The sequence below is a fragment of the Balaenoptera physalus genome (assembly GCF_965194825.1).
Source record: "Balaenoptera physalus genome assembly, chromosome: 13".
Taxonomy (NCBI): Eukaryota; Metazoa; Chordata; class Mammalia; order Artiodactyla; family Balaenopteridae; genus Balaenoptera; species Balaenoptera physalus.
The window spans coordinates 68,926,662-68,945,895 of NC_138892.1; the positions used below are offsets into that span (position 1 = coordinate 68,926,662).

The window sequence follows — 19,234 nt, forward strand, 5'->3', positions numbered from 1 at the left end:
AGGAAATATTCTTCTGGAATAAATTGCTCTCCCTTTTTCTTGGGAGGTGAACTTAGATTCTGCATTTTGAGATCATTTTACTATCTTCCCTTTCTCATTAAAACTTAAAAGAGGGCTTCCCTGGTGGCGCAGTGGTTAAGAATCTGCCTGCCAATGCAGGGGACACGGGTTCGAGCCCTGGTCTGGGAAGATCCCACATGCCGCAGAGCGGCTAGGCCCGTGAGCCACGACTACTGAGCCTGCGCGTCTGGAGCCTGTGCTCCGCAACAAGAGAGGCCGCGATAGTGAAAGGCCTGCGCACCGCGATGAAGAGTGGCCCCCGCTCGCCGGAACTGGAGAAAGCCCTCGCACAGAAACGAAGACCCAACACACCAAAAAATAAATACATAAATAAATTTATTAAAAAAAAAACCAAACTTACAAGAACATAGAATACTCTCCAAATTTGAATTTAGGATTTTGTTGAAGGCAGCAGGGAAAAGGACCTTATTTTTATTACTGTAGGTTCGTCCTATGAGTGACACTGTCAAAGGTGGCAGTGCTCTGATGGGTCTTCTTACCACCTGACCTGGATGTTTCCTGCTCTCAGCTGGAGCAGTGAGTGGGCTTAGGGAACTGATCAAGACCTATGGAAATCCATAAAAGGCTGCCTGAGAGCTTCTTTTATAAGGATTTATCTTTAGAACTCTAAGATTTTCAGAGGGATGCAGCATTTTGTGCTAACAGAGAAAGAAGCCTAATTATTGTGGTGAAAACAATTGTGTTTGTGTGATAAGTTGAACATAGGTTTTGACTTCTCAATAGTGAAGGGAGATAAATGACACTTGGTCAACCAGGAAGAAAGTTTAAAGGAGTCAGAGACTCGAAGACAATAGATTTTCCAAGTTGATGGCTCTATTCATCAGTGCCACAGAGGCAGTGAAAGTATTCGAGGGTCGTTCCTGGAATGGGGTTCCCTTTCTCCCCAAATGTTCATAAGTAGTAGTAGTAGCCTACCCTGGGGTAGACAGAGGCCTGTCTACTGCTGTGTTTCTCTGTTGCTCTTCGCTGCCCCCCACCCCGTACTGTATCATTCACACACAGCACACCTCCGTTCAAAATGCCCTTCACGGGCTTCCCTGGTGGCGCAGTGGTTGAGAATCTGCCTGCCAATGCAGGGGACACGGGTTCGAGCCCTGGTCTGGGAAGATCCCACATGCCGCGGAGCAACTAGGCCCGTGAGCCACAGTTACTGAGCCTGCGCGTCTGGAGCCTGTGCTCCGCAACAAGAGAGGCCGCGATAGTGAGAGGCCCACGCACTGCGATGAAGAGTGGTCCCCACTTGCCGCAACTAGAGAAAGCCCTCGCACAGAAACGAAGACCCAACACAGCCAAAAGTAAATAAATAAATAAATAAAAAATTAAAATAAAGGAATTCCTTTAAAAAAAAAATGCCCTTCACAAGGCTCACTGCACACAGGGATTCGCAGGGGGGTGTGGTACATGGGGGCTGTCTCAGGATGCAGGGAATTAGGCCTTTGTAAACTTTTCTATACTAGGTCATTCTGCCATTTTAATGATCTCCCCACCTCCCGACCTCTTTCCCGGCACATTGGTAATTTTGACAATCTTTGGTATAATTTTAAAGAGCATTGATTGGCCTCACTCTGCTTGGGTGTATGACCTCAATTGCACAACTTATCTTTCCAGAGCCTCAGTTTCTTCCTGTGGAAAATGGGGATGATAATATGTACCTCTGGGGATTGTGGTAAAGATTTCATGCCATGCTGCCTATCGTTGGCACATACATCAGCACATGTTGAGCCCCAAATATATATGGAAGCCACATTACAAAATAATAATAATGACATTCGCAAATTGGCAGAGCCTATAGCACCTTGAATTGGCGGCCCTGGATTTTAAAGTGTCTTTTCTACTGCATGTCTTAAACTCTGTCCCTGTTCATTGTTATTTTTATATTATTTATTTATTTTTTTTTGTCACCTGTAAGTTTCCATATAAATCAGACTTTTGTCATGAATTTAGGAATAATCAGAGGTGTTTGTTGCTTATAACTTTTCAGTAGCTTCTGCGAGATTTTTGAATTACCAACAAGTTCTTGAAATCACTATGTTTGTTTTGCAGGTGTAATTGAGCCCATATTCCTAGATTTAGAAGGTAGGAAGATGGTGTAGGTTCATCAGTAGTTTATGGTTAGATCCAGAGACAGCCCACAGAAGGCTCATGGGGGGGACAAGGAGAGGAGCATCAGTGGTAGAAGTAACATCTTGTCACGTGCTTCTTGTAGGAAACTGAGCCACATCCGTTTATGAAAACAAGTGCAGTTTGTGTATTGAGAGCAATGCTAAGAGAAACCAGGCAACTAGCAAAGAAAGGAAGAACGGAATATTCTTTATCTTTGCCATGGTTTTTGCTTGTTCAGTGGTTGTATTCGTGTTTGTTATAGGGCACCGAATCCCGAAGATCAGACCCAGGAGTTAACCCTCTGACCCTCACAACCACTCCAGCTGTGTCTTTCAGAGATTGAGGTCTGCTTTGTGTGCATGACCCTTCAATGTTAGCTTTTACCATGTTGGTGAGAATTATTTATCTGTAGATCCCCTTGATGGGACTCTTCTTTCTCTTCACTTAAACATAACTCAATAGGAAAACCTGTAGGTTCCTATTAAAAGTCTTAGGGGCATTTAAATGTGTTACCCCGTTGTTTTATGTAAACATGTAGATCTTGGTGAAGAAGGGGTGAAAATGAGTAAAATCATGATCCCTATTTATAAAACCTCGGCTTAGAAAAAAATGTAGGCAGATTTTTTTTTTTTAAACTAGCTTTATTGGTCCAAAAATTTGTTTGTATTTCTATACAGATTTAAAAAGTTATATTATAAAATAGATAACCCACAAGGACCTACTGTATAGCACAGGGAACTATATATACTCAGTATTTTGTAATAACCTATAAGGGAAAAGAATCTGAAAAAGACTATATATATAACTGAATCACTGTGCTGTACACCTGAAACTAACACAACATTGTAAATAAACTATACTTCAATAAGAACAAAATAAAATTATTTAAAGTAAAAAGTTGTATTAGCTCAAAAAGTATTGGCCTTTCTAAAATACTAAGTTGGTCAAGTCCTTGAAAGGCTTTCCTCTGTGGCAAATTATCCCTTAGATTTGTTTCAGTCACCCCTGGCCCTAATCTACTTCCCAGCTAATGTCCTGTGTTCTTCCCACTCATCTCCTGCGGTGTGGAAGTTCCAAGCTATGTGAGATTCCTAGAGTTACCACGTTTCACACTTGTCCTCACCCGACTCATGCGTCTGCAGATGTCAGTCCCTCTCTCTGCCCGCCTTTGTCAAGATTGCCAGCAAGAGGAATTGCTAGTCTTCTGGCAGGTCTTCTCTCTCAGGACTCACTCTGTTGGCCTCCAAGACTAAGTGGCTTCTCATGTGGTGCTTAAAACCTTCCTATGTGGTGGTCTGCGGGTGTTTATCTCACTTGTGCCCTGGCTGTCTCTATTCTTCTCGGACCTCTCCTTATCAACTGTGAGCATCCGTGAAGGATGGAGTGGATTCATTTTCAGTTGTCACTCAGTGACGACTCAATCACTTGGCCAGATTACTCCACAAAAGGTTACTGCAATGTTTGCTTGTCTTCCTTAGAAAACTGAGACAGACTTAAAATGTAGAGTGGAGGTGAATTATTTGTCCATAACTCTACAACAGTAGCCTATCTTAGTGGGTTTTTTTTGCCTTTCAGTCTTTTTTCTCTGCATTTTTACTTAGTTGTGAGCATAGTATGTATCTTAAATATCATACGTATTATAATGGTTTTTGTTTGTTTGTTTTGCTGCTGCCTGATCTCCCTAGTCCTGATCTTTAGTGGTTCTTTAAAATTTCACCTAGTAGATATAGCATAATGTGCTTATGCATTTCTTTACCTTTGGATATTTCTTTCCTAACTTTTAATACATATGGCTGTAATAATGGTAGATCATATACAGTTACAAATTAAGAATTCCAGATCAAAATATGAAGTGAGAAGGGCGTGCTGGAATCTGAGGACGCTGTTAGCAGGCTGTATAGGAGATGCTGTATGGTCCAGGCTCACAGACTGACCCAGGACAGGGAGCAGAAGCCCATAGACACAGACAGGAGCTCTGGCTATGCTTATAAATGTTTCTTTCTTCCCATTCTTGACCCACCAAGAAACAGTGTGGGGAAGCATAGGAAGCAGCCAAGAATTTGGATTCAGAAGGTCTTGCTACCCCTGAGATCTGTGTCCTTTGTGCTGCTTTGGATCTTCACTGCTCTGAACACTTCTCCGTCTGCACAGAGGATGTCTGTGGCATATGATTCTTATAAGAATAAAATGAAATCCAACAGGGGCAAGTGAAATAGATTTGAGGGATCCTTATTGTGGGCTAGGCACTGGAAATTTTTTGTGCTATTTCATCAAATCCTTAAAGAAACTCTGTAAAATAAACTGAAAGAGTAACTCACTCCAAGTGCTGAGATTCAAACCCAGTTCTTCCATCCTCCAGAGACTTTTGTCCTGAGGCTTCCTAGAGAGACACCGTCTCAGCAGATGAATCTGTGATCTGAAATAGTGCAGAAGGGCCAATTCCATGGTCTCTATACAAAGGATAGTTCAGAGAAGAAAAGCATTTAGAAAGATATGAACATATTGAGATGTTTATACTATTGTTATTATTGACAAATATTGCAGAAAACTATTCAAATCTCTGAGAAAGAAATAGTGAATCCAGGTGCCAAAGCCTGATTTAAAGATATGACCTCGGTGTGAGAGAGGCAAAAATAATTGGTTCTGTAGATGGAGAATTAACCAAGATCCCATGAGAGGATGAATGGGAAGGGCATCAGTAAAAGTAGACTTTTGTAAAGAACTGGGCTTGATTACATCCCAGGAGCTCTGGCATTTCTATGGAGATGCAGGTGTTACAGACCTGGAAGAAAGAGGGAGAGGCCAGTAGTTCTGGGAATGTCAGGATGAATCAGAATGAGGCACAACCCAGAGCTGAGAGACTAGCTGGGAGATGTCTACAATCTTTTAAACAAATAGGAAGGGAAGCTATTATATTACAGAGGTAAAATTGACGAGTTTTATCCATTATTGACATTTTTCTTCTAAGATACAAGTCAGATTGTGCCAGTCCAGTGTAGGGTTAAGAGCATTTGTTTTGGAATCAGTATTCCTGGGTTTGAAGCCCTAGCCATGTGACCTTGGACAAAGTTCCGTAAGCTACCTAAGCTTCTTTCTATTCATCTGTGAAATGGGAAGAATAATAGTAGCATTCATGGCATAGATAGGTTCGGAGGATTAAATGAAATAATGCATGTCAGCGGCTTAACATAGTAAGTATGAGTACAGAGGAAGTGCTCAGTGTAGGTTTATTATTATCATGTCACACCCTGCTTAAACATATTCTGTTGGTCTTCACTAACTATTGGGTAATGTTCCAAACCCTTGTAGTCCTCTGTGGTCTGGCTCGACTCTACTCCATAATCTCTGTGCCAGAGGTCTAGATGTCTTCAAGAGCCTGTCAGATAAGAAGCAAGTTAGGTGAGGCTATGGCAAACTGGGGACCACATGCTCCATCTAAAGGGGGCACCTGCCACTCACTGTGGTAGCTCTTTGCTTTATGGGAAGGTGAGCCTAGTGTGGTTACCTTTGAAGAGATGTTAGAAACCTGGACTTCATATGAAACCTCCCAGTTATTAAGTGTGAACAACTAAATCAGAATTTTTAACCAACACTCTAAACACAACCCGTCTGCAGGCTGGATACGGTTGCCAGCTTGCATCCTCTGTTTCATGCCCTTCCAAGGCCTTGCAGACTGCTTACTTTTCCTTGGAGAGACTTTATTCCTTTGTGCTTTAGTGCTTTGAGACATGGTAGTCACTCTGCCTGGATTGGCCTTGGTTCTTTCTCTCTGGAACTGAATTGTCCTTTTAGACTTGACTCAACCTAACTATTTTCTCGAACTCATCACTTCCTTTTTTGTGATGCCAGAGCATTGTAGGGATCATTCTATTTCAGTACTGAAGACATGCATTTGCTTCTTTATTTAGAAATAATTATTAAGCACCAAAATGCATACCAGATACAATCGTAAACTGGAGTCCCTGCTCCCCTGGTGCCTGTATTCTGGAGTGATGTTCATGTATTGGACCTCCCATGAGAAGGTGAACTCCTTGAGGGCAGGGACCATGTGCTGTTTGTCTGGTTTCCTCAGCAGATACCCAGCATATTAGTGTCCTCTTGCTGCTGTAACAAATGTCCACAAACCTCATGTCTTAAAACAATACAAGCTTATTATCGTACAGTTATAGAGGTCAGAAGCCTGAAATGGGTCTCACTGAACTAAAATCAATGTGTCAGCAGGACTACATTTCTTCTGGAGGCTCTAGGGGAGAATCTGTTTCCTTGCCTTTCCAGTTTCTAGTGCATTTCTTGGCTCATGGCCCCTTCCTCCATCTTCAAAGGAAGAAGTGTAGCATCTTCAAAACTATCACTATGACTTCCTTTTTTGGTCTCCCTCTTCCAGTTATAAGGACCCTTGTGATTACATTGGGCCTACCTGGATACTCCAGGATACTCTCCTAACCTCAAGTTCAGCTGATTAGCAACTGTAATTCCATTTGCAACCTTAATTACCCTTTGCCATATAATGTAATATGTTCACAGGCTCTGGGCATCTTTGGAAAGGACATTATTCTTCCTACCACAGCTTGGAAGCTGAATAAATGAATAGCGAATGATGAATGAAACTCACAGAGGGTGGGAACCAGTGTTGTGCTAGCCGTAGAAAGGCAGAAAAAGTAGTAAATGTCTCTGCCCTGAAGGAGTTGATGATCAACTGAATCAGGGAGGGGGTGATTGGAGGTCTTCCAAACCTTCCTTCTCAGTTTAAACATCTCTGACTCTTGCAAGCTTTCCCTGACATCCCAGATGAAGATTAAGCCCATCGTTCTGTGCTCCCAGTTCACCCTCTCCTTAGGCATACTTCATCACACTTGTGATGCTGGTTCAATAAATGCCTCCCGCTTGATTTTATAGGTAATGAGTACGATAAAACATATGTCTTATTTCTCAGTGTGTAGTATTGAGAGGAATGCCTGGCATATGGTAAGTGTTCAACAGTTTGAGACAATAAATGAATGAATAAATAAATGAAGAATTAGAGAAAAATTAAGTATTTAAACCACCTACTAGTTCTGCATTGGAGCTTTGTAACCTGGGACCATGGACTTTCTGACATGGCATGCAAAATTGGGAAGGCAAGCATATGTACTTTTTTTTCCCAATGGGGAGCAAAGAACATTTATCAGATTCTCAGTGGAGTCCATGACCAAAAAAAGGTCAAGAAGCTCTCTAAATGTGCAGAGTTCAGAGATGAGATAATTTGGCCATGGTACAGAGAAGGAGGATATTGTCATGGAAAAGACAGATGGAATTCTCCATACAGCTAATGGGGCCTTTTGTATCTTTTCTCCCCTCTAGGAGAAGAGAGTGTGCTTCCTCTTCTGACACAGGAATCTAATTCCAAAGCTCGGAGGGGTATTTTAAGAAGAGCTGTCTTTTCTGAGGACCAGAGAAAGGCTCTGGAGAAAATGTTTCAGAAGCAGAAATATATCAGCAAAACAGACCGAAAGAAACTTGCCATCAACTTGGGACTAAAGGAATCACAGGTACTAATGAGCAGGAAGATATCTACTGCTCCTGATTTCTGAAGGAATCCAATGATATCCATTCGTTTGGTAACTATTTGTTGTAGTAGGCATAGCACTGGACCCTGAAGCATTATTGAAATGACTTTCATAATTTTTTTAGTGGGTGGAAATATATGTCACAATTCCTATTTGGAAATCGGTCCCTTTGCTGAAGAAGTCTAGGTTTTCGCCTGATTAATTCTTCCCAAATGAAGAGAAAAGCGAAGGCTTGTGGCATTTACATCATTACATTGTTTGCTCTGTTTTCAGGGAAACAGGTTACATAATTGCCTTCAAAAGCAGGAACCAATTTTCCTGTCTTTTTCTTCATTTCCAGTCCAAAATCAAGGCATGAATGAGTGACTCATAAATACCTCTTAATAGATTTCATTATTTTGCACTGTGGGCTTATGTCAAGTACAGTCAAGTAGTTTCACATTTGCAACCTTTACAAACCTTTCTTGTACAATGATATTTCATATAATTTTGAAAGAGACTTTCTGGCCTTTTGGGAAGTGCACCATACTCCATTTAAAGATTGGCCTACTTATAAATAATTAACAGTATAAGGCACTAGCATTTTCCTATTTAATCCTTCTTATAATCACCATATGAAATATCCCCATTTTCTAGATGAGGAAATGTAGAGAGGTAAACAGAGGTCCAGTGTCACAGAGTGAAGCTGCTTTGGAACTGGGCTCCCACCCCAGGCAATCTGACTCTGGAGTTTGCATTCTCTTTAAACTGGAGCCACCATGTACAGTTGTGCAGGATGTTCACTGCACAAGGGCATTTGGCTAAGAGGGATGGCAGCAACTGAAATGCAGCAGGTACTCTGCTTGTCAAACTGACTTTCCAGGTGCAAGGCTCCTTCCACCTGGAATTTTTGAATCAGCATAAAGGCATTAAAGTGCTAGCAGAGGCTCTGTGTTAACCACCATGCTCTACTGTACTTCCCTCAATACAAATGACCTGGTTTCTAACTTTGGATGTTATTAAACCAGTTATTTTTGGATGAAACCCTTCTTAACCTTGCTTCCTTTCCCTAGGGAAGTGATCTGTCCCTCTGTCCCCTGACTTTTTATAGTCGTAGGAAGCAGTACGAGGTTTGGTAGAGGATAATTGGCCTAGATCAGCCAGTCTGTGCTTTCCTCGTGTGTGGGACTAATGAGCCCATAACCTTAATTCACTGCTCTGTGCCTCAGTTTCTCACTTTAAAAATAGGGACAAATATAGGAATTCTGTCTATGTCACAGAGCAATTTTGTGTCTGTGACAGACAAATCAATAGGTATATCTTGATGGTCTATTGTGTGTAAGACACTGTGCTAGGTAAGAGGGAATATTGATAAATACTGATTAAGATAACACTCCTTGCACCCCAGGAATTTATACAACCAACTGGGAAAACAAAGCAGAAGCTCATGAACAATTAGATGACAATATAAGACATTAATATAGGGAACAGCCCCTGGTAGGTTAGATATACTGCCAAATAAAGGAGCTAGATCAGTGGTTCTCCTAGAACTTATGTACCTCTCTGGAGCCTTACACTAATCCCCATCTCTGGAAAGGATGGTCATAGGACTGGTTCCTATGCCCCTGGGGAGTCTAGTGATGGGAATTACCTGATCCTCAGAGGAATTGCTGGGCCTGAGAGAGGATCACGTGGGGGGCTCAGTGGGCCTGGCCTGCATCGCATTGGTATGGATAAGACACACCAGAGTCAGAGGGGAGAAAGTGTGCAGGTTTGGGAGGCTGGGGGCTTCTGGTTGAGTTGGAACTTGAGGTAGGTGTTAAAAGATCAAAAGTGGCTAGGGGGCTTCCCTGGTGGCGCAGTGGTTGAGAATCTGCCTGCTAATGCAGGGGACACGGGTTCGAACCCTGGTCTGGGAAGATCCCACATGCCGCGGAGCAACTAGGCCCGTGAGCCACAACTACTGAGCCTGCGCGTCTGGAGCCTGTGCTCCGCCAACAAGAGAGGCCACGATAGTGAGAGGCCCGCGCACCGCGATGAAGAGTGGCCCCCGCTTGCCGCAACTAGAGAAAACCCTCGCACAGAAACGAAGACCCAACACAGCCAAAAATAAATAAATTAATTAACCAAAAAAAAAAAAAAGTGGCTAGGATTGATCTGACAGTGCTCTGAGAAAGCGTGAAAGTCTGTGATAGTACATAGCATCTTCTTTACAATGAACTGTTGAAAAGGGAATGCAGCAAGCCTATTAAGGAGTATTTATGAGGGCATGACCCTAATATTTCCACTCTGAGATAACAAACTGTTTCCATATTTGTATGTTATCTCCCAGTTGTTACCCATAGGCACATGGTTTTACATAGTCGATTATGTCGTTTTTAAAATTCAAGTGCCTCAGGAATGAACGCTTTTTACCTTATTGAATTTGGCGAACAGCTCGGAAGTAATTTAACGTTTTCTTATTTGCATGTACACTATATCTAATTACACAGTTACTACATGGTATTTATTACGGTAAATTCAAACAAAAGGGAGATTGGTAAAGTTAAAAATGAAAACATATCTGTTCCCTTTCCAATCCAGCTCCCTGGTTACTACTGTCATTTATATATGGCTCTTGTCTGAGTTTATTGACGTATCATGTATTATTTTTAAAATAAACTTATATGTGTGTCATATATGCACAAACGTATCAAAACACAGATACTTTCATAATGACTACTCTATGCCCTTACATTTGATGTTATTTACAGATAATAAAAGTAGCGACTTTTGCTATTTCTGTTTTACAAATGAAGAAGCTGAGACCTAGAATCGTGTATATAATTTTAAATAAAAATGGCATCACACTCTGCATATATTTTAACATTTTCTGAAGTATAATACAAATTCACTTGTGTAACCAGCACGCAGCTCAAGAGGTAGAACATTACCACCGGGCCAGGAGCCCCCTGCGTGCCCTCTCCCAGTCAATACCTGCTCCTTCCTGACTTTGAACAGCATAGATTAGTTTTGCCTGTTTTTGTGCTTTATATAGATAGGATCACTCAGTACATTTTCTTTGGTATATGGCTTCTTTCACTTACCATATGTTTGCGAGATTCATCCATGTGGCTGTGTTGTAGCAGTAGCTCATTTACATTCATTGCTGTGTAGTGTTACGTGGTGTACCAGGGTTTATCCATTCTAATGGTGGGCGTTTGGATTGTTCCCATTTTTTGGCTATTATGATTAGTGCTGCTGACAATGAGTATTGTTTTGCACTTTGCTTTTCCCCCCCCCCCACTCAAATGTCATGGGATACATCCTTCCATGTCTGCGTACACATTTACTTCATTCTTTTTTAGTGAGTGTCTCAGAGCAGACCATTCCATGGATATACTGTAATTCACTTAGCCATCCTCAGCTTTAAGTTACTTCCTAGTTTTTACTGTTGCATATCTTTATGCACTTTAAAAATATTTCTGTAAGATAGGGAACTAGGAGTCGGATTTATAAGTTAAAGTTTATGTACATTTTAAGTTGTGATCAATTTAAAAATTCCTTTCCAAATATTGTATCAAGATATTGAATTATATCAAATTTTACTCTTACTAATAAACAGTCCTTTTTTTGCAATCCCTCCACTATTTAAATTTTTGAAAATGTTGCCAACCTCATGGGCAGTTGTATTTGTTATTTTTTCCTAATTATCAGAACTTGGGAATCTTTTAATTGCTTTACTGGTCGTTTTTCATCTGAATTTAACCTTTTCATGGCTGCACCATCTTTTTTTTCTATTGTCTTTTTGTTGATAGATATGCAGCAATTATTTTGGCTGTTAATCAAAATATTTGGAATATTATGGTTTGTAACATTTTCCTATTAACAGCTGTCACAAAAATCCCCTCCAAGCTTGTGGCTTTTTTTTATTGTGGTAAAATACACATAACATAAAACTTACCATTTTAACCTTTTTGAAGTATACGATTCAGTGGCATCAAGTACATTCACCTTGTTATGCAGCCATCACCACCATCCCTCTCCAGAACTTTTTTCATTTCTCGAAACTGAAACTCTGCACCCGTTAAACAATGACTCCCCATTCCTCCCTCCCCCCAGGCATGAGGCAACCACCATCCTACTTTCTGTCTCTGTGAATTTGACTACTCCAGGCACCTCATACGAGTGGAATCATACTGTATTTGTCCTTCTGTGACTGGAATATCTCACAAGGCATAATGTCTTCAAGTTTCATCCATGGTGTAGCATGTGTCAGAATTTCCTTCCTTTTTAAGACTGAATAATATTCAATTGTATGTATATACCGCATTTTGTTTATTCATTCATCCATCAGTGGACACTTGGGTTGGGTTGCTTCCACCTTTTAACTAATATGAATAATGCTACTGTGAGCATTGTGTGTACAAATATCTCCTTGAGTCCCTGCTTTTAATTCTTTTGGGTAGTTTGTGGCTTTTTCATATGCTTGTGGAATCTTTATTTGTACAAAAATTTCTCTTTTTTTAATGTAGTCAGATCTAGTTTTCCCTTTGTAGCCTTATTTTTTTATGTCATGCTTAAGAAAACATTCATCTGCCCAAGACTGTAATGATCATCTCTTATATTTTCTTCTAGAATTTTTATAGTTTTGTATTTATGTTTAGCTGTTTAATCCATCTGGAATTTGTTTTTGTATTTGTTGAGAGGCAGAAATTTTATTTTATGATTTTTCCCAAATATGTACATTTGTCCCAATACCACTGATTAGGAAGAAACTCCTTTCATGATTTTTTTAAATTGAGATATTACTCAAAAAATTTCTAGATATACAGAAAAGCTAAGAGGAGAAGAAAATAATTAATGTGATGAGAAAGGCAAAAATCACTAATGGCAACAAATAACTGTCTTGGTGAAAACCCGTTAGAAATAGTTGGCAGGCATTCTGGGAGTAAATGCCTACTGCAAATAATAAATGAGTTTGTGAACAGAAGCAAATGCTCTGCTATGTATGCATTAGGACTGGTTTCTTGTGAAAAGCCTGAATCACAGGATTACAGCTGAGATGGCAGTCTTTCGGACTCAACTGCCTGTGGTAGGTTTCTTTTGTAGCCATTTTGGATATTGCCCATCACGTTGAAAGAATGAAAGAATTGTTCTCCCGATCTGGAAGGACCATCTCAGGTAGAATTTTTTACTTTATTGGGAGAAATAGCTGGTTGGTACACTTTAGTAATTACTTCTTTAGGTAAAAATTTTCCAGTTTTTGTTTTAAAAATAGAGAGCTACTAAAAAAGGGTGCAATGTAATGCACAGGAAAGCAATGTGATTGGCTTTTAACCTATCAGGAAACCAGTTGTGAAGTTTCCTGCTCAGGCACAGTTGACTACACAGTCAGAGGGAGGTTAGTAGTAAAGAGAGACTCAAGTGGGGTAGGGGAAGGTATGGCTCAAATTAGAAACTACCATCATAAGCACTTTTATGTTAATTACAATCAATTGTTATTTATTGAGCCTAATTCTTTGAGTTTGATAAATCCTGGAAGTACTAGAACTTGGACATTGTATAAAGCTTGCAATTTATCCAAGCATTATAAAATGTAATCTTAATTTAGTCTCCAGAAGTTTCTAATGATGTCTGAATGTTTATAAGAGCCTCAGCGCTGGAGTGGGACTGTCACGGATTCTAGCCTAAATGCTTCTATTTTACTAGCTATGTGACCTTGAACTGGTTCATTGCATTGAACCTCAGTTTTCTTATGTGTGAAATAAGGACTTCTTGCAGTCATTGTGAGGATCAAATTGTATAATCCACGATGAGTGCCTGGCCTGACACCTGGCACAAAATAAACGCTCAGATGCTATTACTAGTCAATAACATTTCCTTTGGATAAATAATTTAGCACAGACTAAATGAGGTTTTAAAATATCGAAGAGAGTTAAATCAGTCTTGAAAGATGTCTGACTTTCAGGATGTCACCAGCTTACCACAGTTGTTTTGTTTCATAAGTGTGTGGAGATGCTGTACTAAAGTAATTTCTCAGATATTTCTGAAGTAAAAAGCCACAAGGACTTTGCTAGGCTGGCTCTCAGGATAAGGTATTCTATGGAAGGCACAGTGGAAGAAATTACAGTTTAAAATGCCAAAGTGAAGTAACGTGATGTCAGTGATCATTTTGTCCAATTACTTTCTCAATAGGTGAAAATCTGGTTTCAGAACAGAAGGATGAAATGGCGGAATTCCAAAGAAAAGGAAGTGCTTTCCAACAGATGCATCCAAGAAGTAGTCCTTCAAGAGGACCCCCTCTCACGATCTGCTCTGGGTTTCCCTTCTCCATGTCCTTCACTCTGGGAAATCTCCCAACAGCACTCGAGTCCAAGATGGAGGGAGAATTCACCAGTACCTTCAGAGAGACTAATCCTGGAGAGTCCAGGGGCATTGGCCCCAGAAGCAAAGTCACTGCAAGGTGCCTTGTATTTGTGTTCTGAAGAGGATGCCAGAGACAAGGGTGTACTTACTGGCTCAGTGTGAATGGAAGCATTCTGCCACGTTAACGTAAAGAACAGTTAACTATTAATGTTTGGACTCTTAAGCCTGCTAGCTTGTGTCTCATCAGTGCCTAAAGCCTAACACCTTTGGAGTGAAGCATGGACTAATGTTTTAGGAAACCCTCTCCAGTGTTCTCTTATTTGGGTCCTAGACTCAGACTTAATTTGTAAGTGGAACAGAATCTCCCAGAAAGTACGATGGAACTGAAAAGAACGAGAATAATGGTCAGCTCAGTCCTTGCTCTGAATATGTGTATATATGCGTGTGTCTCTATGTGTATATATATAAATATTCATCAAAATACATTAGTAGAAATTAGTTTCTCTCTAAATAGTGCATTGAGCAAATTCACTTCCTTTTATATGAAGAAAAACCAACGATGACTGAATGTTTTTAATTTTTTGAAAATTATGTGAAATTTGGACTTCAGTACAAATTTTCATATCAAAAGAACATTTTTTAAAAACTCTCTACTTTCTGGTTTCTTTCAATATCCAGATGTAAATGATTTTTAACAACTCAGCTCAGAGATCCTAATCAAATGAGCCACTGTTAGATACATGCACTGAAAGTATATATTTAAAATTAATCCAACAAGCAACTAGAAGAATTTCTGAATGTAACTGTTAGTATCTTTAATTTCCAAGGCTCTGGACTTTATCAGGCCATCAGTGAGGGAGGGACCCATTTAACTAATGATTATCATTTGATCTCTTTTCTGTAAGGATGGGCCTTAATCAGGGTCTGCCAAATAAAATGCCTTTAAGGGCCTGTCAGGTAAATAGAGGGCATGACTAACCTAAAGATATTTGAGTTTAATAATTTTTAAAATACTGTGTTGGCCAAACAAAACATCTGTGCCAAGCGGTTTGTGACCTCCAGCCAAGACTTAAAGAAGTGTCACAGTTCTTAAAATGTTCCCAACTGGGCTTCAAAACCCGATACTGATGAGATCTATAGTGATTTCTGTTTGCACTTCTAGTTATAGACTCAATTTTCCATTTAGGTGGTATGCAGTATATTTTAGGTTATTTTTTATGTATTAACAAAAACATCAGCACAGATGTTTTATGTTTTTTGAGTACTCTGAAATAGTATTATTATAAAATTGCATTTCTGGTAACGATTTGCTTAGTTCATCTAGAATTTTTTATTCCAGGTCCAAGAAAAAATTATGTTTCACTTTGAAGGAAATGAGGCAGAAAAAGGAAATGATGTGGTTTTGAACTAGGTTGTTATTAATCTGTGAGCAAGAAACATTAGTAGAAGTTCATGATGTGGAATTTTGTTAGTGAGAAAGCTGCATAAAGAGAGTAGCTTCTAATTTGCTTACGTTCTTAGCTATAGACTTTGAGGGTTTAGAGTTTTAGCAAAGGTAATATTTCAGATGATAATGGTTTTTGTCAACACCAGGGCATTATTTTGTATGAATGGAACTTGATTTGGTGTGTGCTAGCTTATGTCTTTATCACAAGGTCAAAAATCATCTCAGAAGAAGATTGTCTCAGTCCCTCTTTGTGGGAAGCAGAGGCAGGGATCTGCTGACAACAATTTAAATTTTAAAACCTGTCTTAAAATGATTTATGATACGGTTTCTTTTCTTTGTATAACGTTAACCTCATTTACATTTATCAGGTCCTTTCTGTGTGCTGGAGACTGCTAATAAGCCTTTAATGTGGATTAACTCATTTAATCCTCATGACAATAACCCTATGAAGTGTAGAGACTATTATTATTAGGATTCTTGTTACTCAGACAAGGGACCCAGACCAGTATGGTTAGGGTGATTTGCCCAAGGTACTGAGGGTAATAAATGGGATTTGACCCCTGGCAGTCAAGTTTCAGCTCTTGAAATCTAACCAACCATGCGGGGGTGTATACCACTGTGAATGTATTCACCCAGCTGTCGGATGCATTGTAAGACATCCATTTTGAGGATTGCAGAGAAATTTATTAAAGAAATTCAGAAGCACGTTGTACTTTATAATCTCTTACTTGGGGAATGATTTTCTCTTCAGTATCTTCTTGATTAATTTTGAAGTTTTGGGAAAGTAAAGAATCACAAAAGTCTTCAACTTTGAAGTCTCTGTAGAGAATAGTCACTCAGGAGTGTTTTAAGTATGAAATGGAAGTGTATTTTTCTATCACTTGTTGCTAGAAATCATAGAGTGCTTATCTATGGTCAATGTTTCTTGAGAATAACTTGAAAATCAAATGAGAGAAACCTGTGTCTTGGCCATCCGATTACCCAGGTTTTAGAAGTGGGCTACTTGGTGCTTAAATGATCTTCCCCTAGGGTTTCATCTCGAGCTCTGAGACCCACCGGAGGCTTCTCTCTGTATGATTGGCCTGATAATCGTATACACAGATACATCTTTTAATTGGTTTCTACCTCAGAATGTGTTGAAGGCTTAGGAAAAGTACATCTTGGATAAATATATTAGGGGTACTTAGGAAACACACACAAACACATGCACATGGTCCACAGGCATATGCTTGCTGTGCCTTAACTTTGCCTTCATTTACCCAAATTGTTAGAGAGAAGTGCTGAGCTTCATATGCTAATTGACAAGGGTCTCCTTTCCCCTTTAACTTGTGCTTTACCAACGCTCCCTCCACCTACAGTGTTCTTACACATGTATTTCCCTTTGTTTTCTAAATGCAGACTCCTTTTCTCCAAGTGATCACCCATGAGTATGTTTTCTGTCTGCTTTCCAGACTAACCTACTCTAGAAAGCACCAGGACCATATAAGCCTGCAGGCAAAAGTGTTTAAAATTTTTTAAAAGACATTGTCTAATTATCTTAGGTGGAAGAGAAGGAAAAAAATGGTGAACACCATCCTTCAGCTTTTTTTTTTTTTTTTTTTTCAGCTTTTATACAGGAAAATATTTTAGAACGCTAAGTATAAAGGGTTGGAAGTATATAACCAGGTTTGGAATGGTCACTGGATCTGGAGACAGTGAGGCCACGATCACTGATGTTTAAAAGGCAACTCTGTTTTCTTAGTAATGAAGTGGTTTGAATGGGGAACCTAATTATTCAGTCTAGTGGTTCACAGTCTTTAAAAATGCATACCCTTGGGACTTCCCTGGTGGTCCAGCAGTTAAGACTCTGCACTCCCGATGCAGAGGGCCCGGGTTTGATCCCTGGTCAGGGAACTAGATCCCACATGCATGCCGCAACTAAGAGCCTGCATGCCACAACTGAAAAAAAAAAAAAAGAAAGATCCTGCACGCTGCAGCTAAGACCTGGCACAGCCAAATAAATAAATATTAAAAAAAAAAAAAATCCGTACCCTTGAACATGCCATACCTTCCAGCCAGTTTTGGGTATGTGCTCAGATTTGGCATATACCTCATAATACTCTTCAGCACACACACCTCCCACTCCACCCCCTTAGAATCACACATATACTTCTTTTCACTTTTCAAATATAAAAGCATAATTAACTATAAACCACACATGTCCTTTCTGGCCCCCTTCGTTCTCCATTCTGATGCATCTTTTGCAAAGGTACATACTCCCCAACTTGCTCCGCCACCGATTCCTTGATGACCAGTGATTTCGTCAAGTTCCGCTGGCCTTTCATAAAACAAAGCTCATTCCACTGCGCTCGTAAGCTTGTTAGACACTGCCTCCGCACTCTTCTGAAATCCACAAAAGTGTTTTTTCTTTCTGGATCTCAACACTTCTTAGGCATTATGTGTGAGGCACTGTCCTAGGCTCTATGTAAACAAATATGAGGGAGAGCATGGTCCTTGCCCTTAAGGAACTTATGATCTAGTCTTCTTGCCAAACTATGTTTGAAATAGTCTGTGTTACCAGTGACTGGATCCAGTAAATTTGGGGTAAAAGATAATCTAACATCCTCCGAAACCCTATCTGTCCATTTGCAGTGGTGGTGGTGGATTGGGGGATGATTACTGAGTGCTCCATTTTTCAGAAAAATACAAGCTATTTGGCATTGCTGATTTTCTGTGCTCTCTCCCCTCCATTTGGGCCACAATTGGTCCCAAGAGGAGTCAGAAAGAGTCTAAGGAAAGAATATAGTGACTTTTTTGTTCATAGTGCACCCTACCCTCTACTTTCGTCTTTCTACCTTCCCAGCCTCAGATCAACTTGCAACCATGGTGAGTGGTTAAGAGCGAAGAAAAAGCAAATAACACAAGTGGGAGGAAATCAGGATGATGAGTATTCTTGATTATATAGGGAAAATCTTGCAGAATTAATTTATATACTTTATAAACCAGTTCTTAAATAAGCAAATACCTTAAGGACAAAGTACTAGCCCCCCAAAGATGGTTCTTAGCTTCCAGCTGTTCGTTGGGTTCCATTACATTAGTATTTTTGGTTATAAAAGCTATACATGCTCATTATTAAGAAACACTTGAAAATGTAGCTAACAAAGAAAAATTCATGTGTAATTCTGCCATCTGGAGATAGCCAATTTAGCTCTTGTGAAAATTTTTCACTTTTGAATGTATGTGTATGTAAATGTGTATGTCTAAACAAATTTGGATCCTAGTGTATATCTAGTTTATCCTCTTTTTTTTTTTTACTTAGCTTTATAGAGAGTATTTTCCCATGCCATTAAAAATTCTTTAAACTGGTTATGACAGCTGCATAATATTATTTCTTTGTAACTCCTTCATTTCTTTTTATTTATTTATTTATTTATTTATTTATTTATTTATTTTTTTCCTTCATTTCTTGAGGTGGACCAGAGGATGGGGCCAGGAGATGGTAGGTCATGGGAAGAATGATCATGGGCTCCTGTACCAAAAATTTACTTAAGAAAAACAATCTGATGCTTGTTATTTCTTTTAACTAAATGAAAGCCCAGCAAACATTAGATGTAGAATGAAAATTGAGGAAGTTTGGGCTTATACTTTCCGTGGTATTGAATATCAAGGAATATCAAATATATTAACTGGAGAGCCTCTTCCAAAAATCCACCATGAAATTTATCAAAACATCCCCCATCCATTCAAAATC

General features: G+C 39.6%; 1 protein-coding gene across 1 annotated transcript in view; it reads left to right on the forward strand.

Moving 5' to 3' along the window:
* DBX2 (developing brain homeobox 2) overlaps window positions 1-18,890 on the forward strand; it is a 44,856-nt gene extending 25,966 nt beyond the window's left edge. Inside the window, exons 3-4 of the mRNA XM_082422652.1 lie at window positions 7,525-7,712; window positions 13,887-18,890. Of these exons, the coding sequence (XP_082278778.1) occupies window positions 7,525-7,712; window positions 13,887-14,219 (521 nt within the window). The 3' untranslated portion in view covers window positions 14,220-18,890. The remainder of the gene's footprint in view (window positions 1-7,524; window positions 7,713-13,886) is intronic.
* Window positions 18,891-19,234: the final 344 nt, after the last annotated feature.